The sequence below is a fragment of the Maylandia zebra genome, linkage group LG22 (genome assembly GCF_041146795.1).
Source record: "Maylandia zebra isolate NMK-2024a linkage group LG22, Mzebra_GT3a, whole genome shotgun sequence".
In the NCBI taxonomy this organism is placed as follows: Eukaryota; Metazoa; Chordata; class Actinopteri; order Cichliformes; family Cichlidae; genus Maylandia; species Maylandia zebra.
This window is the reverse complement of record NC_135187.1, coordinates 14,381,201-14,406,501: the sequence shown is the minus strand read 5'-3', so window position 1 is coordinate 14,406,501 and position 25,301 is coordinate 14,381,201. Positions and strand designations below refer to the sequence as shown.

The 25,301-nt window shown below is 41.3% G+C and overlaps 1 protein-coding gene across 8 annotated transcripts; it reads right to left on the bottom strand.

The window, feature by feature from the left end:
* Positions 1–193: 193 nt before the first annotated feature.
* Positions 194–25,301, bottom strand: ubap2l (ubiquitin associated protein 2-like). 8 transcript variants are annotated; one of them, XM_076879712.1, is made up of 30 exons: positions 25,205–25,301; positions 23,814–23,951; positions 23,065–23,139; positions 22,362–22,472; positions 20,369–20,543; positions 19,213–19,314; positions 18,991–19,036; positions 16,511–16,555; positions 15,672–15,778; positions 15,346–15,405; positions 15,184–15,236; positions 14,799–14,884; positions 14,198–14,378; positions 13,766–13,964; positions 13,201–13,541; positions 12,608–12,780; positions 11,380–11,500; positions 11,024–11,099; positions 10,704–10,896; positions 10,520–10,583; positions 9,924–10,260; positions 8,905–8,993; positions 8,745–8,798; positions 7,959–8,043; positions 7,577–7,794; positions 6,501–6,606; positions 5,183–5,308; positions 3,034–3,101; positions 2,728–2,922; positions 194–2,148 (listed from the first exon to the last, which is right to left on the bottom strand). In XM_076879712.1, exons 2-30 carry the CDS (start codon positions 23,907–23,909, stop codon positions 2,053–2,055), a joined length of 3,678 nt encoding a protein of 1,225 aa, XP_076735827.1. In that variant the 5' UTR covers positions 23,910–23,951; positions 25,205–25,301; the 3' UTR covers positions 194–2,052. The 8 variants fall into 8 exon arrangements, with proteins under 8 accessions (XP_076735827.1, XP_004549145.2, XP_076735829.1 ...); XM_004549088.3 differs by having other exon boundaries at positions 11,024–11,063; XM_076879714.1 differs by having other exon boundaries at positions 11,380–11,470.

The window sequence follows — 25,301 nt, the reverse complement described above, 5'->3', positions numbered from 1 at the left end:
TTGAGAGCCCAATGTCTTCTGACTGGCTGCAACTCACTAGGCTTCTAAAAACATAAGCTAGTGCTTGCAAGGTGTAATCACATATTGGGAAAAAGGGAAAAAAAAAAAATCATACTAAGCTGACATGAGCTTGGCACAAGAAACCTAATAGAGACCAAGTGTTTAGAGCAGTCTGAAGCCTGAGCCAGTAAAGTAAAATTTAGCTGCGTTTAATACAGTAAAAGACCTTAATTCAACAGAGCACCTTTGGGATGCATTTAAAAGTACAGTTCTGTCTCTGATGTGCCTGCTAGAAAGGTGCCAAGATGCATATCTAGAGGGGGTAGAAAATATATCATGGAGAAACATAAAATGCTAAAGTGTGTCCAAGACAGATGGAGGGTAAAATGTACAAAAAGAAAAACCCCGAACCAATACCGCACATTACATGACCAAAAAATGTGTGATGTAGTTATAAGTTTGGAGTTTCATTTGGTACTCTTGACATCCTGGATATTGTTGTGACTGAGCCCACTAACAGAAACCAACTGGAAAGCACTTCATCCATGAACTGCTTGTACTGAATGACAGTGAAGAGATGCTGCAGTATTTAAATGCCACATGAGAAATGTAGTTTCTTAAAAAGACATTCACATCCAAAATGATGAAAATGTCTTTTTCTTGTTTATTTACTTAATATTTATATATTTTTACAAAATAAAAAAAACAAAAACAAAAAAGCTAACAAGTCTGCAAGGATTTAAGAAGGAAAAGAAGAAAGCCATCGAACAAACAGGGACTACAGTACTTGTGTTTTTTTTTTTTTTATATATATGTACAAGACAAGTTTATCCATTTAAACTTTTTTTTTTTTTTTTAAAACGCACAGTACAAAAAGAAAAAAAAATCACTGACAAAAAAAAAAGAAAAAAAAAGAAGAAGAAAAAACCCATAGTACAATTCTGTCCATCAGTATTCAATGCTGCAGATTTCCTTACAATGTTGGGGGGACAGGTGGCGGGGCAGGGAGGGCCTCAGAAACAAAATTATTCACACTGGAAGGCAGACTGGGTGTGTATTGGCCTTGGAAATCATTCTCATCTTTCAAAATAAGAGGGGCCTTATGAAATATTTATAATTAATGGGAAAAGTTTCTGTACAAGTGTTGGATAATGGAAAACCTGTGCTAGGCAAAAAAACCAAAAACAAAACAAAAACCCAAGCACAGTACGCAACCATGGTCCCCCCGTGTGTACAAACATGCACGCAGTCACATGACAAACACACTTTTTCCTCACAGTCAAAGCCAGTGAGCTTGCTTATATGTCTTTATATATAATATATCTATATTCGGTAAAAAATAAACTTCACAACTCTACCAATTTATAGAATTGTTTCTGCAAACTTAAAATGACATAAAAAAACAAAAACAAAAAAACCCCAAAACATAAAAAAAGTCAACGGCAAATTATTGTGTTTGGAAATTGTTCAGGAGGGAAGAATTTCCGGCAAAAAAGTTAAGTAACAGGGAGTTGAGGGTCTAAAATACAAAACCAGCCTGCCCCCACCCCCTTTTAGAGATTACTTCATTCCTCCCCTTCAGTGGGGAAAAAAATGGGAAAAGACAAAAAAAAAAAAGACCATACAGGAAACGTTCATTCTTTTAGAAAAACAGTTCTATGTTACAAGTGAAAGGAAAAAAATGTGGGGGGGGGGGGGGGCGCAAGGGGCGGGAAGATTAATACGATACAAATTCCCAACACTTAGTATTTTCACCCTCTTGATGGTTTGCTTCTATCACCATTTATCTCCGATCGCCCCTCACTTTTAAAGCCCCTCCTGTCCCTCCCACCCATCCATCCATGCATCATTAACAGTGCTCGTTCTCTCGGCACAGCACCTCCTCTGACCGCGGTCAGAGCTGTGGGAGTGCTGGGCCAAGAGACTGGAGGGAAATCTTTGCAGGAGGAAGCGGGGATTTATACGTGGAGACTTATTTGCCGAAGGAGTGAAGAGCCTCCCACCCCTCCCAGCTTTTTGACACTGCGCGGGGTGAGGTCCCGTGAGTGGATGTTAGTTTGCCCCCCAGCTGTAGCTGTTGTACGCCGACTTGTTGATCTGAGACTTCTGTTGGATGGAGGCGTTCTGGCTGCGCTGTCCAGTGCCGCTCTGTGGAGGAGAGTCACAAAGTTCATCAGTGAGCTGCCGCTTTGTGCCATGTGTTTACCTAAAAGCAGCACAGCTAATGTCACGGTGAAACCACAAACACTTAATGAACTTGCCAACAAATCTTTTATAGGCAATTCACTAGATTTGTATTACTACTTATAACAGTCTGACTGCATGATGCTGAAGTGCTACTTCATTTATTTTGAATGTGCTTTATCAAAAAGACTGGAAGTTGTCAACTAGTTAACAGCCTGAATATAAAAGATGGAGCTACAGTGATGTCACCCACTCATTTTTCAGCATTGACCATAAATTTTGGTCAAGCCGACCCGATCTCAGGCTCTAAAGCTGACGCTGCATTGGTCACCGCTCGGGGAAACTGATGTCGACACACTTCCATCTTTTACTTTCAGCCTATGCATTTTTGAGCTCATTCAGACTGTTGATCATTACTATTTGACTCACTGGGTGGAGTTTCCTTGTCAACGAATAATGCCTGTATACGTTTTTATTTGCTCAGCTTGTTTCTAAAAATCACATGACCTCAAATACGTAAGCATTTATATATACACACTGCACCTGTCCGTCTTGCTGCAGGTGGTGGTGCAGAATCTGAGAGTGGGGTTGTTGGTGTGGTGTCAGGATATGCATGAATGGAGCTGGAGCGTAGCCGGCAGCGGCAGGAGGGTTGATGGGGCCCCCGCTGCCCAGCGCAGAGGGCAGGCTGAATGATGCGGCTGGCGTCCCGGCGTGGAAGCCCTGCTTCTCAAACGACTGCAGGGGACCAGGAAGAAGAATAATCAGTTGGGCCACTATAGTGTTTTTTTGTTTGCTGCTACAAGACAAGCAGAACCATATCCTGTGAGTAAATATTTCTGTAGTTACCTGCGTCTTTGTGTAAACAGACCCTGAAATATCTGGTACTCCTGTGTTGCTTGATGTCACAGAGACTCCTGCAGAGAGGGGGAAACGACACAAACTGAGCTCATTAACTGTTAAACCGAATATGTTACAGTAACCACCCACGTGGTTACGCTCTGATTCCAACCAGCACAGATGATACTGGGTCGATGGACAACAAGGAAATTAATGTATAGACATTATCTATGAGGGGGGGGGGAAATCCAAATTATAAAAGAACACTGGGAAATTCCAAGTATGAACATCTATGTGAGCACGAGTCCATAGATGATTTCAGCAGAATTTCCCTTTAGTGACGACGGCAAAGAGACTGAGGAGATGAGGAAGGATGAGATGAACAGGAAGAGGAATCAGAGAAAGATGGTGTAGCTGAGTGTATGTTTCAGGCTTTGGTCTTACTGTTGCTCTGGTTTGCTCTGACACTTCCTTTTTAACTCTCTATGATATCAGCTTACCAAAAAAGAAGAGACTCTGGATATTAAACAAAATGCTAGTCCCGTCCCAGTTTTCTAATTACAGATGATTTATTTTCAACATTTTCAGAGAAAATTACCCAAATATAACTGGTGACAATCATGTGCTTCTTTGCTTTGTCTTGTATGAAAATATAATTGATGATTTTGGATTTTTGACATCTGATCAGAAAAAACAAGACGACAATTTGCCCAACAAAGGATAAGATATTTTTTTCTGTCCCTTTAATTTGTTGTTGTTTTTTTCCATTTCCCCCAAAACAGTAACACTCAATAAAAGATGGTCAGTACAGTGCATCCCTATTCTGAAGACAACTTTAGTAACCAGATGTGCATTTTCATAATTTTGTAAATTGTACTTGTCAAAAAAATGAATAAATAAATAAATTAACAGACTAATAAAAATAAAATACATCTCTTAGTTCTCTTTAACAGAAGTCAATGAATGAATGATTAAAGATAGGTTTCTCAGATATTTTGCTCTGAAGTCTTGGCACTGCTGGAAAGCAGAAGAATCTTGTATACAAGTGATATTAAATGTTTCTGTCATTTTTTCTGCAGATAACACAAGTGATGGATTTTTAAACTTTTGTTTTGCTTTTAAGCTGCTAAAGAAACTGTCAGCTAGAGAGACGCTCAACCTTATGAGACTCTGTTAATCTGAAAGCACTCATTTCAGCCCTGTGTTGTGTGGAAGCTTCACAGAAATGTGTTAAAATCCTGAGTGTCCAAACACTTTTACACTGACAAGTTGCATGTTTAACGAGACGCTCGTTAAATGCAGCATTTCTTGCTTCGTACACTCACAAGGTAATAAAGGGTTTTTTAATCCAGAACAAATAAGTCATTAATGAAATCTATCACAACTCCTGCAGAAATGACAGATTTCCCTTTGAGCGAGTGACCGATGTCATCCGTTGTATCCACTGTCATCATATCTAATTAGGTAACGCTGAACTTCAATACTCCAATAATGGTCAGTGATGTTCAAAGACATAAGCAGAACTTCCTATGTACCAGGTTTGGTTCAGTGCACACAGTTTTGACAAAACATTTCAGTCACACACGGCATTATTCTGACCAATCACCAGTGCTACAGATGATTTTGTTGCCCTCTCTGTCCTTGGTTGCAAACTACGACCCTCGCAGGACAGCAAACTCTTTACTTTGGAGACGGACACACCAGCAATGAGAACATGAGTGAAGAGCAAGCAACACAGGGGAAAATGGGAAAGCATCAACCAGAGTAACTCGCAATCACTTTGTAGAAGCCCAATAATGTTAATACGACCTTTTTTTAAAAAAAAAAAACAAACAAAAAAAAACCAACCTCTAAACACAGTGTAGCTGTTTTACATAGAAGTACATTGGAGTGATGATGAGTTACCCTGGCAGAAAATGGGTAAAGAAATGCAAACAAGGCTTGTAAAAGAGGCAGGCTGCACTGGACTATCTGAAAGCACATGTAGTGTGACAGGTCTTCCTGCAGGCAGCAGCGATGAGGCAAGGGAACGAGAGCAAAGAGGGGGGAGAAGGATGGTTGGTGACACAAGGAGGAAGACGGGAGGGACAGGGTTGGTTTTTCTCTCTCTCTCTCTCTCTCGCGCTTTAGGTTTAATTTGGCATGTGGCGGCACTCACCGACTCCAGGCCCGGTGACAGAGCTGGCTGGCTTGTTTTGTGCAGAAGCAGCAGCGGCCACGGCAGTGCCGTATCCGCCCTTACAGAAATCCCCACTCCCTGAAGCCTGGCCCACATCCTCATAGCCTGCAACAGTCAGACACACAGCCGCAGCCCACAGCATTAGACACACCAGGCAGGGGAAGCAGACCTGCCTCAGATAGCATCTGCAAATGATTCATAGCGTTTTGTTTGAAAATTGGACCACATGGACAGGTTTTACCAAGTTGGGACAATGCAGACGGTATCAAGTTCCCTCCGCTGTAACAACCAGAACTTTGATACCAACTGCAGCGTCTGTGTGGCAAAACCTGTCCGTCCGGTACAACAAGCAGGTCAGAATCAACGCTGACGTCATTTGCAGGTACCATCTGACCCAAGTCTGAGGGGGAGGAGGTGAGGGAAGTGAGGGGGCAGGCAGGGCGTGTGTATGGGGGTGGAGAGTGAGCTTGAGTTGGGTAATGGCAGAAAGCAGCAGATGGTGCAGCTTAGAACAAATAGGTTTTCCACATGTTGTGACTAAAGGTGGATACCGAGTGATGAATAAAGTATGTAAACTACAGCCTCAGTGAAGTGATTGGATAGAATATATAAAAACCGGTGAAAGAATATCGTCTCAAATGTCAGTCTTTGGGAAAAATAGGAAGACGTTGGCTTCATGTGTTGATGTGTTCAACATGAAGGTGTGTGCAGGCGAGGTGGTGGATAGTAAAGCTCTGGGGCAAACTGCATTCTGAGATGAGCAAAGCAAGCCATGGAAAAAAGCGAGAAACCCATAATCTAACCCCGTTCGTTTGTAAACTGGTACAGCCAGATGCCACTTTTAAAGCCCCTTATCCCTTTCTGTTTAGACAGCATATACTTGATCTAAAGACACCCTTAAATAAAAGTGACATAAGATGCATTCTTGTTGTTAGAGAAGAATTACTCAGGCATTTTCCTCACGTGTACAGGCACTGAAACTGTATGAGATGCAGATGCGTTTTCTGACACACCAAACCATGTTCTGGTCATGAAAACATTAAACTTTCACGTCAACATCCGGGTCACAAGAATGATTCATAAACCATGAGCAAGTGTCTTGACACAAGAATAACAAAGGCCATTACACGAGCACCATGTTTATGCTTGCAGATGTTGCAGCGCTCGAATGAAATACGCACTCCACCGATGGGAAAATCAATGGGCTCATTGTGAGAATCAGCACAGAGTCATCGGTGTCCAAGTATACTAGCACAACCCCGTAAACATGCCGTTTCAACATTATTTAGGCTCTCACCAGTGCTGTATCCATGGGAACCATAGCCACTAGCCTGTTGAAAGGGTGTGGCCGAGGCATTGACGCCGACATTCACACCGTGCTGTTTTGACGAGGTAGGAGCCACCTGGACGGGCGGGGGAAAAAAAATAGAGTCAAGAGGTCAGCAAAGGAAAATGTGAAAAGTTCACAATCATGTTGGTGAAACACACATTCAGGTTCTGATAATGCATTTTTTAAACTGCTTAAATCGCTCTCATATTGCCACCAGAGGAAAGGCTACAGGCAGCGTCGGGGGCTGAAACGAAGCGATATCAGGCAAGTTGAAGGAACCTGTTTAGGCCAGTGTTTCTGTCACTCACAATCACAAATTTGGCTTTAATTCCAACTGGCTAGGGTGAACTTTTAAATCGTTGACAAGAAATTAGTCCCTCTTTTTTTCTATTTTAGAAAAGTTTAACGTTAAGGCAAAGCTACTAGAAAGACGGGTAGAGGTCGAGCTGCAGCCTCTTGTCTGGCTGAAGTCAAAGATAAACTGATTGTACTTGTTACAGTAAGTAGCTTTTTACTCTCCCATCACTGCTAGCTGCCAGCTCAATATGCAACACATCTTCAAAGATGACCACAGGCTGACAGAAGCCACTCTGTCTCTCACTGTCTAAAGGGAAGAATTAATTTAAAGGCGGCCTTTTATACTCAATTTATCTTTATTGTTGGACACTATTAAGAGTAGAATACTTACTCATGATACACTGGGGCTTGGTGCAGCCCCTCAGTTGTTGAGGAGATTATAGCTCCTGTTCTTTTAAGGCCACCCTCCCATTAAGGCAACTTTCTTCTGACTGGCTACTTCTCACAGGTTTGTATTTTCAATTAACATTTGTTTCTTTCTCAGTAAAACTATACAATGAGCCTCTAATACTCTAATCTACTCCCCTCATCTACTAGTGGTGGAAATATAAGGCACTGGACTTCATACCCACACGAAAAGAAAAAAAATTAATAAATAAATCAACAACTGCTTGTTGTTATATAATAACGCTAAGAAATTGCAAACAAGGAAAAAGTTAATCATTTTGGATATTAAGATTTCTCACCGGAAACACAGCAGGTCCATACTGAAAGGTATTGGGCAATCCTGGCATGCCAGTGTAGTACGGGAGACTGGTGTAGCTGTAGCCTGGCGGCAGCGCAGGATTCAGGAAGGGCTGCTGTGTGGTGTGATGCGTCTGGCTCTGATTCTGTTGTGTCTGAGCTAATGTGGTAGCTGGAGCCGGAGAAGAGGCATCAGCTCGACCAAACTTTGATAAGTCACCTTAAAGAAAATGGGAATAAAAGATTGAAACATGATATAGCAGTAAAATAATACATTTTTAAAATAAAATGATATTTTCTAATCACACATAGTAGTAGATAGTCTGTCTCACTCTTTTAGACTTTTAATGGAGCTAAAAAACTAAAAACTAGAAAGTGTCTCACCAGAATAAGGGTTGCTTGTCAAGCTGCCCTCTCTGCCTGTCAGTGCTGTTGTGGGTGTTGCTGCAAAGGGAATGCTGTAATAATCCTGGATAAGAAAAATATTACAGTATAAGAACACAAGAAATTGAGTGCCTACATACCATCACATAACTTGGGATGGGTATGTAATGGTAAACATTTTTTCTAAACTGTTCACTGTTGCCTATGAGCCCGTCTTTAATAATAATAATAATAATGGATTGGATTTATATAGCGCTTTTCAAGGCACCCAAAGCGCTTTACAATGCCACTATTCATTCACTCTCGCATTCACACACTGGTTGAGGCAAGCTACGGTTGCCCTGGGGCAGACTGACAGAAGCGAGGCTGCCATATCGCGCCATCGGCCCCTCTGGCCAACACCAGTAGGCAGTAGGGTAAAGTGTCTTGCCCAAGGACACAACGACCAGGACAGAGAGCCCGGGGATTTCTCAATTTGTAGAGATGGAACTACATTGCTGATTTTATTGGTTCATTTAAGACAAACCGTAAATACAGCACAGGTAATGTGTAGTTAATGTATTTTATACTTGAGGGATTTGGCCCTCAAGTAACTGCAGTAAAAAACAAACAAACAAACAAAACCAACCCCCCCAAAAACAACTCCAACTTGTTTGAAGATTTGAACAGTCACACCTAAACCCCGAGTCATACAAAGCTGACAATGCTGTGTAATTTTACACTCCTAACTGTGCATAACATTATTTTTCTTGCAGCAGCTAAACACATTTCACAAACAACACTTACCAGCGGTATTCTTGTCTGTAGCATCTGTAGATCATCATAGCCGTACACCTGAGGCTGAAAAGAACAGTAAATCAAGTTAGTGTGGAGTAAGTAACACAGTAAATAAAAATCTAGTAAGTACATGTGAAGCTCAGGCCATAGAAACTTTGACAGTACTTACAGGGTAGGCATGCAGTAGTCCAGGGGCCATAATGTATGGGTTGGGCAGTAGAGGGGGCACTCCGGGTGGAAGGTTTGGAGGTGCTTTCCCTGTATGCACAAATTAAAATAAACCAATAAAATGCATTTATTTGCAAAACAGAAATATAAGCCTCATAATCACAATGAAAATACACCTGTGCCTGTATTTGCTAGACAATTCTACCCATGCGCTAAGCAACCAAATTATTCTAATTATTCACCAACTTGCATTACATAACCAAAGTATTACAAATACATTGCCTTTAGCAGAAATAATAAATGAAAACATTGCAGTAAAACACGTGACAAACTGTTTAGCAGCAAAGATTACACTCTACGTGTGTGAAAGAAAAAGCCTCAGGGGACCAACCAAAGAGTCAGAATCATGAAAAGCACACCTGTGATGATGAGGAAATGGAAACCAGATCGAATCCCAGACAAAACAAAACACCCATGACTCACTCACTTTAATCAAAGACGATCTCTGACAAACTCCCCAAGAAATCCTTTACCACAGTTGCTCTACTGTAAGTCAACATAAATTTATGCATCCATCTGCCACCTGACCACAAAATATGCCCCGAAGGTTACATCATCTGTGTAACTGTAACCACTAAACTCTTAAGGACTTCAATTGGTTCTAAAATCTAGTCAAAATGAAGGATTAAACAACGGCCTAACACCCCAGACAAGCTCTACTTAATGCTTTCCTTTATTCTTTTCTTCTACTTTGTGTGTGCTCTCTGAAGCCAGACCACATGACCCGATCAATGGCAATATTGTAACAGAAGCTCCACAATGGATTCGCATACAGTAAACGACTGACTGTCCATTTTACCACCAAGTTATTGTGAAGGCCTCACATCAAGTTACCAAGCTTATAATTATATCACTGGTATTGACTGCACAGTTTAAAGTCAGCTATGCAGAAAAAGTGAAAAGCAAACACAATTTAAACTGAATCTACATTTTGATATATTTGTGCTTGTGTTGTCTAACCTGAGGATGCTGCAGAGCTGCGCGTTGATGACGAAGATGCTGAAGACTGAATGGTCGAGGCCGCTGTGGAGACTGAAGCAGTGGCGGCGGCAGCTGCTGCTACTGGGGCACCCATAGAGGCAGTGTTGAGGCCCATGGCCAGACTGCTGACGGGGCCTAGGCCCGAGGGAGCTGAAACTGTGGCAGAGCCCACTGAGGAGGCCTGAGGAGCCCCTAAGGACACCTGTGCAGCAGCCACAGAGGAAGAGGAGCAGGGGACTGATGAAGACGGCACGGCTGAGACAGAGGAAGGGAAGGATGAAGAGTGCAGGCTCGAGTCTCCATCGACGCTGGGATGCTGTAGGGGCAGAAGATAATAAATGCGGCGAAGATTGATGAGATTACATTTCCATTAGAGTGAATGAACATATAATGTGTCCATCTACCACCACAGGAAATGCAGCTTTGAAAAATGCTCACACTGAGTGAGTGGGGGAGGGAGACCCAACCTCCTGCATAAGCTACTCATACTCATTTGTGACTTGTTAAAAAAATAAAATAAAATAAGTACAATTGATTCTGATGTAAAAATTGACACGAGCATACAAAGTGCTCACCAGTAAGCCTGAGTTCGATGTCCGGACAGATGGAGTCAGACTGTTCTGTTGTGATGGGTGAGAGCTGTAAAAGAACACAGGATATACAGGGGTTATTACACTTATCAGCAAATCACATCACATTCACTGACACTTAGGTTAACACCAATCATAATTTAGATTTAAGAGATTAGCTGCATCTCACTTGTTGTGCTGAGGAGGGGCCATGCTGCTTGGAGGCAAGTCTTCATTGTGACCCAGAGCACTAAGGGGCGTCTGATTGGCTGTAGTCAACAAGGAGGCTGAGCTGCTGTCTGTTAAAGTGCCCATGCTGGAGACCGATGCGGGCGTGACCGAGTCAGAGGCCGGCTTGACTGATACTGCAGAGCCTGCTGCAGCTGTGCAGAGAGCAAAAGAGAAACGGATGGAATAAAACCAACAAAACTCAATTAATAATGCTCAGGAAACGTGTATGTGGGCTAAATGTGCCAGAAAATATGACCTGACTAGTAAGCAGACGCTTACCTTCCACGGATTGTGCTGCCTGTATTGAACTGAAGCCATTCTGTAAAACCAACAATGAACGTGAGCTCACAGGTTTCTATGGAGACAGGCCATTGATAAAAAGCTGAAGCTTATTTGATACGCAGATATCAAATACAGGCCATGTTTAAAAACCACTAGCACTTTACAACGAGAACAATGGAAAACAAAAGAATTTAGAAGTATAAGAGTAGAGTTTATTTTAAAAGGCTTTTGCATAACAGAGCAGGTGGTAGTTGAGCATGCTGTCCCCAGTCACTCCTCCTTTAATACTTCACTAAAAATGGGGTATTTAACATTTTAGTAGATCAAGTGAAAGAGGAAAGTGTTGGCTTTACCTTGGGCTGCAAATCCTTCTGAGGGGAGGAGGAGACTGAAGGAGGGTAACGCCGTGTTTGAGATGGTCTCTGATCATACAGGTCCATCTGGCTGGAGTTGGAGAGAACTGGAGTTGACTCACTGCAGATTGCAATGAAATGGACAATCTCAAAGTTAATTGTGTTCAATTAATGGTTCTGACTTGAATACTGATGATAATTACAATTTAATGAGTTTTATAGACTGGGACACACACCAAAAATTGATCTAACCTTTAAAGAAGTGCTGAGTAAAACAGAGTGTGGGGAAAAAATAAAATCAACATCAAAAGCCAAATTCTTAAAAGTCCAGTTATAACTGGTAAAATAATTCAGTATTCCTGGCAATCAGAAAAGTATGCAAACACTGTTGAATAAGCGGTACAAAATGTTAGACTTTATGAGAGAGACAGGCTCGACTAAAACCCTGAATAGAAATTTGTGCGTCAACGATGGCAGCTAGCCTGCCTGCCCACAACTGCCAAACTGAGTTGTTGCACTGATGCATCCCCACAGGTGAGGTTCACAACATGTTTTGTGCATACATTGTTGTTATCTTAGCACTGTATCAATATTGTTTTGATGTGGCTCCTGCTCTGGTGGGATGAGCTAGAGATGTTGATTGAGCATGCACTTTGGACTGCTCCATTAAGTTTCATGACTGTGCACATGCAGACAGTAAGTATAACTTGTGGGGACAAAAGAATTTTTAAGATTTTGGGGGGCAAAGTCCCCAAACTTAAGTTTAAAAAAAAAAAAATCTGATTTAACAGGTGATTTAATAAATTATACACATCCAAGTTCTATTTAAAGTTATAGCTCTCTTGCCATTTAGACAGCAGGAGCAGCAAAATAAGAAGAACAACAAATCCAACAAATAATAAGCAGCGTGATATTGCATAGGCACGCTTAATAAGTGCCCAGAAGCATTAGCAAAATGACTGTCAATGAACAGGACTACAAAGTCAAGAAAAACTTTACTCCAGAGAACCGTTCTTGAATCAAAAACAAAAATCTGTCATTCCACAGCGTTCTGTGTCAACATAAACTTTCTAACATGAACTATCCTTATGTTGGCTGGTTGCACAGCAGATGGCACAACACTGAGTACAACTAGCAGGTCTGAGAGGAAGGTTTTTAAGAGTACTGTCCTCCATTCAAGCTCTTCCTGTTTACGTACAGGAAGAGCTTTGCTTTGGGAAGTACCAACCTGCTGGGGCTTGTGTAGAGACTGTTCTGGACCTGGTTGCCTGGTGTTGTGGTGGCAGAGGAGGACTCGTACTCTGGTAGAACTGGTTCAGACCCAAACTGCAGCGCTCCAAACTGAAGATTCAGGCCTGAGATGTCTGTTGAGCCAGGCATCTCCACTGCCATTGCTGGAATCTGAGTAAAGACAAAAGCAGTTTGCTTTCTTTAAGGCCACAAAGACTGAAAGCTTGCTTTCATACATAAGACACAAACTCTACTGGTGTGCTATTTTAATTGGATATCTGTCTGCCTCAGACAACTAGATCGAGTATTGGTGACAACACAGCAATCTATGAGGAAGATCAATTCAGTTCAACGCAATTCAATTCTGTTGTTCTATGTTTACCACACAGCAATGTGGGCAATCTAACACAGGATGAAAGAAGCCAACAGCAAATTGTCACCTGTTTTGGAAGCATTTTCACATCCAACGCACAGATTTTGGCATCATATTGGAAGAGAAAACATTTGGATCAGTGCATCCCTAACATGAAACCAGTCTGTTTTCAATAGCTTCTATCGGGCACCTTTTCAAAATCTCTTATTAAAAGTCACCTTTGTATTAATGGAGGCCCTCTTCTTCTGCTGTTTGATTTTGTGTTGCTGCAAAGGCAGAGGACTTGAACCCTGGGCATCTGAGGAGCTTGGGGAAACTTGTTGACCTAGAGAAGGGACTCCAGCCATTTTAGGAAGGGAGGAAGCAGGTGGAGGCACCACATGGGGGGAGGATGTTGTTTGTTGTGGTAAGGAAGATGATGAGGAGACAGAAGAGGAAGGAGGCAGGCCTTTGTCCTGCAGGAAAACATCCAACATGGACGAGGTTGAGGTGGTGGCCTGGTAGGGCTGCCTCTTTGTAAAGGGCGTATGAATTGCAGACTCCGGTTGAGCCTTCATATCTAGACAATAGTGGGGGGACAAAAGTCAGAAAAAATAAACTCAGCAGGTATTTTGTGGTACTGAAATTGAAAAAAAAAAAAAAAAAAAAGAAGAGTAAAAAGCTCAATTATAATCATTATGAAATATACCACTTCACATATTACAGCAAGGCATTTAATAACAATAGCATTTAGTGTGCAGATAATTTATCTTCAGAGTAATTTAAAAAAGGCTCTCATCTCACCATATTGTCCCAGTGAGGCAGCACTGGTGTCCCATGATGAAGGGGTTGTGTTGGGGGGTCCAGTCTGGGAATGCTGGGCTGCCAGCTGGGCCAGTGCCTGGGCTGTTTTATACTGCTCCAAAAACTGGGACCCAGTGGTCCCTGTGCTGGCTCCTTTAGGTTCCCCCACTTCCCCAAAACCCTTGCTCAGCATGCTGACCTGCAGTGTTGGTAGAAGAACACAGACCATTATTCCAACTGAATAAATACTTGAGCCACAATAATGCAGTTATGCCGCGATATCACTATACTCGCCCGTGTTCTGTGTGGTGAGGAAGTGGTGGACTTATCAACGTTAAAAGATGATTTGCATTAGTGAGCTATCTGAGAGGCAATGTACATTTAACTGCAGTGTTAGGAAAAACTGCCATGCTTTGTTCTTTAGAGTCTCACCATGTTGTGCTGGGTGTAAGGGGTGCTGGAGGATGTTTGAGAGAGGGGCACTCCTTGCTTGGAGTTGCTGAAAACCAGTGACTGGGACAAAGAGGGGGGCTGGGTGGCCTCCATGGGGGCATTTTCTGTCTCTGAGGAAGAAGATGGTGGAGTCTTCCCAAGGAGCACCGCGAGATCAATCCTATAACAAGAAATTTAAAAAACCATTCATTATGATACCTATAAAAAGTTTCAATAAAAATAGGTTAATTATTGTAAAGCTGCATTCATTTTCATTGTTTTCTTGATTAATCTTTTTTTACTATTTAAATTCAACAGAAGTATCAAGTGAGCGATATTAACACTGCTCGTTTTTGTCCAGCTAGCAGAATAAGTAATTAAATATTTGCATATTGTCTTGATAACTAACAGTACAAGCATATGGCCAATAATTCTCTGAACATCAACTCATTCATAAATCAGTTGATCAAGAAATCAATTATAACCTTGTCCACAAAAAAGAGAGAAGGTTACAAAACAGTGACTGCTCTTTTTCTCTTCATCAATTCCCAGAAAAGCAATTTGCTCAGCAGCAGTGTAATAAATTGTGTAAGTGACCCACCTCTGTCCCTTAGTGATGGTAACATTCTCTTGAGGCGGAGGCACTGACGCTACACTGGAAGCTGTGAATATCTTGGTCTCTGAAAGCTGCAGAGGAAAGGAGAGCAGAAGATGAAGTTTTAGTTCTGTTCAAGTGTGCAGATCAGAATCAGTTCTAATCTACTTTCAGCTGCTCCCTTATTCTCAACGGGTCGCCACAGCAGCTCCACAAGTTTGATTTAGTGGGTTGACGCAAGTTCCTCCTGGCAAGGTACGAGCAAATATGTAAACCACTACACCATGGAGCTGCTATCACCATCATTAATACTGAACTATAACTTCTTCGAGGACAATGTACTGTTTTTGTTAAAGAAATAATGTGATTGAGGTAAAAATAAAACACTCACATCTTCATTCCAGTCCTCAGTGCCCCACTCCTCTGTGGCAGACCTCCAGGCACCTGTGAGTGAAAGAGAAACAGTTCAGTGATTTCACATTGAACAAAGAACTTCAAACAGAATAAGGAATGCAGAAAAAAAAAATCAAGAGGGGAGTGAAGACAGGTTTACCAGGAGCAGAATCAAACTTGGGTGGATAATTTGTTCCCTCTCCTGCAGAGTATTCCAACCCTGGAGACAGAGACCGAGGTGAGGAGATTAAAGCTAATGTAGAGTTACCAGAGGAAGTGATCATTCTTTAGTCAGAGCATTACAATATGTCTGAAATGTGTGTATGTCTCAACTATCAAGCAAACCATCCTTGTAGTCTTTACAACAAGAGCTTCTTTGGCAAGCTAACCATGCTTTTTAAAATAGTTTGGATGTTAAACAGATGCTGAATTGATAAGATTAACTTCTCTTATTGGAGGGTGACCTTTGTGGATAAATTCACTTACTAGCTCCCTCCTCTAGCTCCACGCTTCCTGTGTTGTTCCAGGTACTGCCCCCTCCATAGTTTTCTTCTGTCTGAGCTGGCTCCGCATAGTCAGCAGGGTTGAATGTTCTGGGAAACATAGTGATAAGGAGTCAAGAAGTGAATGAATGGACTAATGACTTCCCCAACAACTGAAGGAGTGTCTGCATAAGTCACAGCTACTACCTACTCACCTACTAGAGGTCAGCCCTGTTTGAGCAGAAGCAAACGCTCAATTAAGTTTTAATGAGGTGCACACCACAACTGATTAAGGTGGTTGTCTGCTTGCAGTGGTCTTTTGACATCATTAGGCTTTTTACTTCATAAAACACTTCAGAAACAAAACCAAATTTGCAACAGGAAATGATATGTAAAAGAAATCCTAAAAAAAACTTGGTTAAAGCAGTGAAACTACCATTGTTGTAGTGGGGAAGCATCTAAGTACTGTTTTAGTTTTTCAACGACTCTTTCCTGGCAAGAAACATCTTTCATTATTTTGACACATCCATGTATGCTGAGGAAATTACAGCTGGTGCAGCCTAGCAACATGATCAAGTGCAACACTTTTCTTTTGAGTGAAGCCAAGCCAAGCAGCTTTCATTATTTGTCAAAGATCCTTCCTGTGCAAATCAAGATGCATTTATAGCTTGGATGAGCATATTAAATGACAAATTTTAAGGGAAGGCCATATCCATTTGATATCCTATTAATAGAATGAGGTGTTTTAATGTCTGCTATTACATTATCCTATTTTATAGCACTCAAAGGCTCCCTAAAGAAAGCAAGAACACCACATACACACACAAGAGGCGATGCACTCACCTCCTACTGCCTGCAATATCATATCTGGGCCCCTTATCATTCTGGCTTTAGAAGAAAAATAATGGTAACAATTACAAGATGAACAACAAAGTAAAAGAAAAAGCTTTTTTTTTTTTTTTTATCCACCACCACCATCGACAGCTACAGCAGCGTAAGCAAAAGGCCTTCAACCTGCCTGAGCCAGTACTTTAATATCAACTCTGCTCCAGTCAATCACTCTTCAATGCAAAGCAAGCCAGTGTGCTTTTAGTCATAGTGGGTCAATACACAAGAAACCCAGCTGAACTGACGTATAGGCTTCATAAATCAGCCGCAAACAAAAAACAGCTGGTAGATGATGGCAGTTAGCAGTTTCATCGACACCTTCAATCACACAACTACATGAGCTCAAAGCTATTGTTGAACACACGGTGCATCGGTCTGCATAATAACTCCATCCATCTCAAATCACACAGTCTCTTGTTTAGTCTCACTCTCATTTACCTAATAAGTTGAGAATGTCACATACACACTCTGTGATAACTCTGTACAGCGCCAAATTAACTGCCTCGATTCTGACAAACACCCCACCAAAGCAAACCTACACTTTTACTACAGTTTTTACAGCTGTAAACATATATCAGCCTGTTTCATTGGGTTTCTATATATGTCAACATAAAATGATCCCATATGTGTGAAACAGAGTGGATTTCAATCTCTTCCCTCAGTTTCTTTTCTGCAGACAAAGAAAGAAATTAGTTGAATGCAACACCAGAGGAAAAAAAAAAGTCAGTTGTAATGTGGGACTTTAACGGTGTTCTCAGATCCGAGGTGCGAAATTACTTTCTGCCCTTTTAACCTGGAAAACCTTGTCTAAATAGACACTAATCAATAGGTGATTTAAAAAAAATGGGGTTATGGAAACAAAAATGGGTGGTGTGACATGATTTCTGTCCAGAAAAGACAGGAAAAAACCCAAAGATTACAATTTGCATTTCTTAACAAATGGATAGGTGTTCAATTCAGTCATTTTAACACACCTTGAACCAGGCTACATTAGTGATAAATCCAGTCTTCATGTTACCAAAATCTGGGTTGCCGGTTTTAATGTGGCTCCATTAAAGAGACTGAAAGCACTATTACTTCACAGAGAGACTCACACATGCAGATAATAACCAAATCATCTACCAACTTCCCTTGAATCATCTAAACCGTCACATCAACTCTGAAACAAATCTATCTGATCAGCTTATTCATTGGTAATTAAGTGTGGTACTCATTTCCCTTTTAAACCCGAGTATTAATTTTTGGGTTTAGTTCAATTTCAATGAAATCTGAAAGCAAAATGTGAGGTGAATAGCATACGTTGCCTATTAAAAGCATAAAATATCAGTGACGCACATCTACAAGCAGGTCTGAAAATCACCATCTTATCACACAGCAACAAGTACTTTATCTGCTTTAAGGCAGTTTCCTTTAAAGCCATGCACACTTCTCTCAACAAACATTGGTGCAAAGCTGGTAAACAGTGTCTGCCAGCATCCAGAAGCAAAAGCAATAACAGAACTATTGTGTGCTGACGGTGAGGACAGTTTAGGTAACACAAAAACGTCTCAGCCAGCACTTTAAAACATTAGCCCCAAATCTGTATGAAAAGCGTATTATAGTGTTTGAGTATGCAAGTCAATATCTAGGTCAACACTCAAAACAAACACAGCCAAGACTGGAACACTTCCACAGGCTCAGAGAGCACAGACCATAAAGATCCTACTGCAGGTTATCGTTTGCACCATCATAGAGCAATTATTTTACATTCTAGTCATTCCCATAGGTTAAAACCATGTGCAAGTATGCTTTTTGTTGTATTGATACAGCAGCTTCAAAACACACTGTTTTTGTAAGAACATCAGATTCAGGCTTCTCCAGCAAGGGAGCCATTCAGTTAGGACGCACACACATATACACCCAGAGTCACATCATACCTGACTGCTCACAACCTAATCCAGGAAATGTCTTATGACAGCACAAGTCTTACTCATACACTGCCCAATTAATGACAATCAAATGAGTCGAGAAAGCCATCACAGTCAGCACAAAAAGCACTTCCTCTGTTTTGACACCTAACTGTTCAACTGACATGCGTATTAACTGCACCCTTTTGCGCTCAGAGAGACTAAAGAACACAAGCAAAACAAACTGAATAATCCTGCAGCCTGGGGCCAGAGAGCTTAATATAACTGTAAAGCTAAACCAGCTCGGTCCCTGACAGTCTTCTTCATAAATCAATCCAAATATTACTCTAAATAAAATCTTTAGAGACTGCAAACTCTGAAGAGAGATATTCAGCCCACGCTGTTCCGTCCCATTGGCTGATGTATGTCCTCCCTCCTTTGGATTAATGCTAAACAATAGGCTGGGGTCCTGCTCTCTGGTGACCATAGCAACAGGTAAAAGTGGAACAAAAGGCCTTCTCGATTTAGGCAATGCAGGTATTCCCTTACCCCATGCCCTGTGCCGAAAATCTGCCTCCTCGCCGTCCAGATGCTCCTGGGGACAGAACGAGACTGTGTGTCAGTTTCTCAGTTCGACAAATCTTGCCATAAGAAAGGAAGCCAGCAGATTATGTATGCATTGCAAAAAAAAAAAAAATCCCAAAAATCCCAGCTACCCCTTGTTTTGATTAGACACACGTCCTTCAAAGAACAGTAAAGAGGATTACTTACCAACTGCTCCCCTTCCTCTGCCTCTTCCCCTTCGGCCTCGCTCTGCACCTCTTCCAGCTACTCCAGTCTTGCCTCCGTCTAAGCCATTCTCTTGGCCACGAACTTGAGTAATGAAGAGAGAGCAAATGGCTTCATATTTCGACACAATAGCGCGTGCAAAAACAGCAGACAATTAAATAAAACTTAATGTTTGAGAACCTTAACAGCCCCTCAGATAGAATCAAAAGGACAGACAAAGGTGCTGGCTCCCCTTTCCTATGACGATGTATGCAGTTTAAATAAGTTCTAAAAGGCTTTCTTGCACTTTTATTTTTACAGAATTCTGGTGCACCTGTGCAACCTTTCTGTATCCAACTTCATCTAAATGACGAAATAAGCCAGCAAGCAACTGTTCATGCAAACCATACATTTCTTTTCTGTTCATGCAAACCATACATTTCTTTTCTCAATGAACCCCTTTAGGCAACAAAAGCAAAAAGCCTTTTTTACAAAATGACTCGATAAACTTGAGTCTGACAGAGCACAGGCATGACTCAAATTAACAGCATTCCTTGACTTGTGAAACATGATGAAATTCAAAGAAAAAAAATCTTTCAGGCTGTACATTTACAGCATGCAATTTGATAAAATAACCACCTTGTTAGTGACCATTTGTTCAATGATTTCTTTTCAGAGTTGAGGGCAAAATGTTTGTTTGTTTTTTTAATATTCTGCAGCAGCCAAGCTGACCTCTTCATCTAAACCTAAATCAAACTAAAGCCAAAACTAAAGATGTAAAGACCAATAAAAATAAACAAGAACTGCAGACAGATACAATAAAGGCCTGGCAAAAGATCACAATGAAGGTCCACACTCTGGTAATCTCAACTGGCTCCACACTTCAAGCAGATCTTGACTTCAACAGAGCCTTAAATAACCAGAAAATTATAATGGTATTTGTTCAATTAAATCTGAGCCTCTGTAAATACAGGACTGTGTATAAAAATGACACATTTCTCAATATTTTTGTTCAATCCCTTCATACTTGAATTCAAGGTCAGAAAAATCTATTGTGTTGGCAGACACACCCATTTGTAAAAACTGAGTCACTGACTAAAGTTTCCAGATCAAACTGTAGAAGAAGGCAAATCAATGTAAGGATGAGTTAAAGACTTACACTCTCGTCCCCTGCTAGCGCCACGTCCCTTGCGTGGAGCTCCACCTCTGCGACGTGCTGCATCCTTCTCGCCTCCTTTCTCTCTGTTCTCTTTTCCTTCGTCTCCAGTTTCTGCCTGGCTGGTCTCCTTCTGACCTGACACCCCTTTCTTCTTTCCCACCATTTCCCAGGAGTCCTTAAGAAATACATAAATATAGCATTACAATGATGCTCGTCTAAATCAGAATACTACAGAACTGATTGTCTTGGCACATTTCACTAAGATGGAAAACACACACTGAAATGGATGAAAGGTTAGTTGATATGGTGATGATCTGAATTTTTTTTTTCCACTGTTAGAGACCCTCGGCCAAAACAGGAAACTATGTGACCATTACGGCCTTTTCATAGTTTTCTGACGAATATCTCTTCCTTTTCCATCGGTTGCAGCAATATCGCTCTGTGCCATCTGGAAAATGTGATGCTACCACACTTATGCATCATACAAAGACCTGTAAAAACGGACCTGTTTGCAGATGTGTGCCATGCCGCTATACACAGAGATTAACAACAGGGAGCATAAACTGCCACTAAGCTTACGTATGTCTGAATCTGATTGGGATCGCATTTCACATACAGTGCATTAAGAAGCTGTTTAGTGGAAGCTGTGGAAGCTAGTTGAAAATCACAATTGGAAATGTTGTTCATTTTATTTATTCCCTACCAAGCCGTATAAATCAAACTCCTTTTAAAGTCTTTACTCCAATGAACCAGTATTTGACAATCCAAAAGGCATAGCATCTCTTGATCAGCTGTGATTAATGTGTAACGGCAAGATACTGTTCAAAGTCTTACTCTAGTTTCAATTTCTCACCATGTTCTACAAGTCAGATTATTATTCAAGCTTTTAAGTTATTTTTTGATAACTTATAGATAAACATTACACACATTTAAGTAGCCAAATAAAGATAAGATATGTTATCTGTGCCATCCGTTTGTCTGTCTGTTAGCGACACTGCAACAAACGTACCAAGCAGAATTTCCTAAAACATCGCAGAAAAAAGGACCCAAATATTTTTATGGAAACTAATAGGAAGCTTATGCCCTGTGAATGCAGTCTCCACTTCAGGAGATGACTGCCCTCCTTCAAGTCCCCTTCTGGTTTTCAACAGGTCAGTGACAACATACTTAGGGGATGCAAAAGAGGCACATTGACAAAGAAAACACAGAAAATGTACACAGCTGCAGTACCCACTTTCAACAGGAAAATGAATGCACAGTCGCCCAGTAGAAGACAATCCGCTTCCAAACAATCACAGCCTGACTCAGACTGACTGCAATAACTCTCAGACAGATTGGCAAAGGTTTGAAAATACTTGCTAACTAATTTATAAATGTAGAAAGATTGCAATCAATCAGCACTGACAAGTGCTGTACGTCTGCAATGAGTCTCTTTGCAACTGGGGACTTGATTCAACTGGTTGCCAACTTGTTGGATTCTGGTTATGTTCCTATACAAAAATGCAAGGTTCCCATGCACCTACTAAACTGCCGTCCTGCAGCAACTCCATCACTATTTGTGGAGGAATTTCTGAATGTGCGTTTCAGACCTATGAGGTTCTGGCTTGAGTCATTTAAAAGTAAATGTGAACTTCTTTGTATCTAGACAGCAAAAGACGACAGCAGATTTACGATTTTTAATGATTTATCTGTTTAGTGCTGTATCGCTGTACACAACCGCATTCAATTGAAAACTGATAGACTGGCGCCATCTTATCGCCCTGCTCATGCATCACAGTCACTTTGAACATGGCATCTGACCGTTTGTGGTACCCATCTTCAAAGCAACCATTTCAAAGGCTGCATGTTCATTGAACCTGGTCACAATAATTTTAGTTGTGCTGCTGTCTCCAACCACTGTTTTCCCTGATGTGATTGTAACATCCAGTGTGGCACTGATTTCACAAGAATCCGGCGCTCACAGCACAAGCCTTCACACAAAGCCAATACTCACAGTGTCTGGGCTGCCCTCCAGCAACACGTTGATGGCTCTGTTGACATCCCCGTTGCAATCATGCAGTGCGATCATAGACTCATCCTGATCCTTGCCTGTGATGTCAATCAGCTGGAAAAGGAGGGTTTTCACAATCAGACAGAGTTGACCCATGACATCTCTGTGTCATTTGTTAAAAAGTAAACTATTTTAATTACACTTAGAATAAAAATCTAATTTTATCAAAAGGTCAGTATAGAGGGTTAACTACATGCTTGCTGAGATTCAGCAGTTGAGTAGACATTCAGTAACTTTGTAACAAGACCATAGGTAACCAACAGATTGTATATAAAGTTAATTTTCTATGAATACTCTGACTACATCCACTTGTTTTAGTTCCTAAATAAAGACACTGATCTTTGAGAAGTAAACTCTCTTATCAGAAGGTGACGATGACTTGTTTTTTGAGTTTTCTGAACTTAGATGACAATGAGTGTGTCAAAATTAATGATTTGATCATTAAAGCTGACAGGCCTGATATCATTTATGGTTAAATCCTGTATATGTTCACTTAAAAAAAAATCCTAACACAAGAGACATACATGTCTATTGCCAAGCACAATAAATGATACAATATAACACGTGTCAATAAATGAAGTGATGCAACTACAAAAGGAGCAGGAACACCTAAACAGCAGGACAAAAAGAAAGTGCATCTGCTCACCTGTTTGACCTTTTCTTCAAAGTCATCATTGTGATCTGAAATCATCTGTGCGAGTCGGATCTGCTCTGCGGTAGCCTGTTCCAAGAGAGTGAAAAAGATCCAAGATTTGCATCAGCAAACACAGGATTTGCATTGTTGAGAAAACATAACATTTAGATGTTAATAGAATCTGTAGCACTAAAGTTATTATTAAAAATTGAAAGCACCTTTGCATCCACTTCAGGTTTACTAATTGCAACTAATTTACCATTTTCAACAACAACTACAGTGCTTAAAAAAATGCTAACACTTGTAAATAACCCTTTTCACACAACTACTATACCACAAACAGTAACCACCGTCTTTTTACTGTTATCATCAAACCTGCATATTAGTTGGTCAGACTGTGTTCCCTATTGGGTTTTCAGACTGAAGCCGTGATCCCAAAAGCTCACAATCAGAGATTTTGTTCTCGACTTGTAATTACTCAGCAGCATCACCCCAACTTATCCAAAGCTTTTATAGTGAGGATGGCATCATCTGCAAAAGCCCTTTACTCAGTAAATAAAGACTTAGTTTTGACTGAATTTTTAAAGTTATACTTATCTCAAATCTAACTGTAACAAGTATGTAACTTTGTAGCTAAAAACTTGTATGTAATTACGAGTTGAAAAAAGAAAAGAAAAAAACCCTTGTCTGAGTATATTCAACCTTGGTGCATATCACAGAGCATCTGGGCAGTGTGACAGGTGGTGAGTGTGAGAGGGTACCTGAGGCCTCTGCTTGTGCTGTGTCTGGCTCTGTGTCTGGCCCTGTGTCTGCTCCCAGTTGCCCCGGGCTCGGTTCCCGCCCATGGACGTCATCATTTACAGTATATACAAATAACAGTATTTACAAAGGAATAACACCTGAGAAGAGAAGGGTGAGAAGGAGTGTTAGAAGGGCTTGTGACCTACTTATGTCGCGCACACGTATGGTACGATACCACTTCCTCAAACTGCCTGGTTGCTTAATGGTTTGCTGGAAGCTGGCAGTGATATCACCTTTGTTCCCAGACCATGTCTTAAACCAAGGCCACCCGAGGGAGGACAAAAAAGGGAAGAGCTCCTTAGTAAACTGGGTGCAGCTGCACACAAGGAAAATGAGCACTAACTTATTTACCACTCAAACATGAGGCAACACTTTATGCATCAAAACAGCCTCAATGCTGAGGTAAATCTAGATTACCAAACAAGCGAATGTCTTTAAAAAACAACAACAAAAAAAACAGACATATATACACTTTGGAGAACACCAAATGGGGAAAGACAACATACAATCTCACACAGTATACTGTTAACCTTGCTATCGATTCCTTAATCTTGCACATGTTACGTAAAACCCTGTTTTGATTCGCGCACAAACAAGCCTAAAAACAGGGCCTGTCGACCATATCCAAATCTACTATCCAGCCACATGGCCAAAATGCTAGCCAGCAAGCTAATAGTTGAGGGGAAAGCATCCAGCTTTCAAGTCTCGGTGGGCTTCCGCTTCTCACGGCTTCACCTCATGGCGACAACGAGGCTAACTTTAACGGCTAACCTGCTAACTAAACAGTGATACCTACCTACACAAAGCTGCGTCGCTAGCTAACTTAGCTTAATAGCAAACAAGTTAATTAGCTCGCTAACAACTAACGGAGATTTCGGGTTCGACCGGGTGAACCAAAGAAGAAAAAAATACGCCCATGCCACTCCGATGCCGCCGGTTGTCTGCTAGCGACTGATAGCCACGCTAACTAAACAAACTAACGTCCTCTTGGTTAGCCAAGAAACATTAGCCACGTTAGCGAATTAGCAGCCGCGACACCGCTCTGCAACATTTAGAACCAGTGGCCCCGGCGTACTCTCACGGACCGGGCTGAAGGCGTAAAAAACCGCCGAGGCTGAGGGTAGGCCGATAGGCCGCTAAAATGAAAATAAATAACAGGCAATACTGACCAGAAACCCGGCTCAGTATTACACACTGCTACACAACCGGCCGACAAGTAATCTCGCTGTCGACCTCCGGAGTAGGATTTAGGACAGGATTTAAATCCTGAACCCCGAGTGTTATAAGCTATATTGAGAAAAATAAAGCGAGCCGACTCGCTCACACAATAAGCGAGAGACGGTGAATTTACCTGTTTCTTTTCCACTCTGACACCACGGAGAGCTGCGTCACGTGGTTTGCAGAGCGCATCGAGGAAACTGGACCCACACCACGTGATCAGCAATATA

Coding starts and splice junctions, on each gene's coding strand:
- ubap2l (XM_076879712.1), bottom strand. CDS start 23,909: ATGATGACGTCCATGGGCGGGAACCGAGCCCGGGGCAACTGGGAGCAG. Junction 13,542..13,765: donor TGCCTCACTGGGACAATATG/GTGAGATGAGAG, acceptor ACTATTGTCTAG/ATATGAAGGCTCAACCGGAG. Junction 2,923..3,033: donor CTGTTTACACAAAGACGCAG/GTAACTACAGAA, acceptor GGTCCCCTGCAG/TCGTTTGAGAAGCAGGGCTT.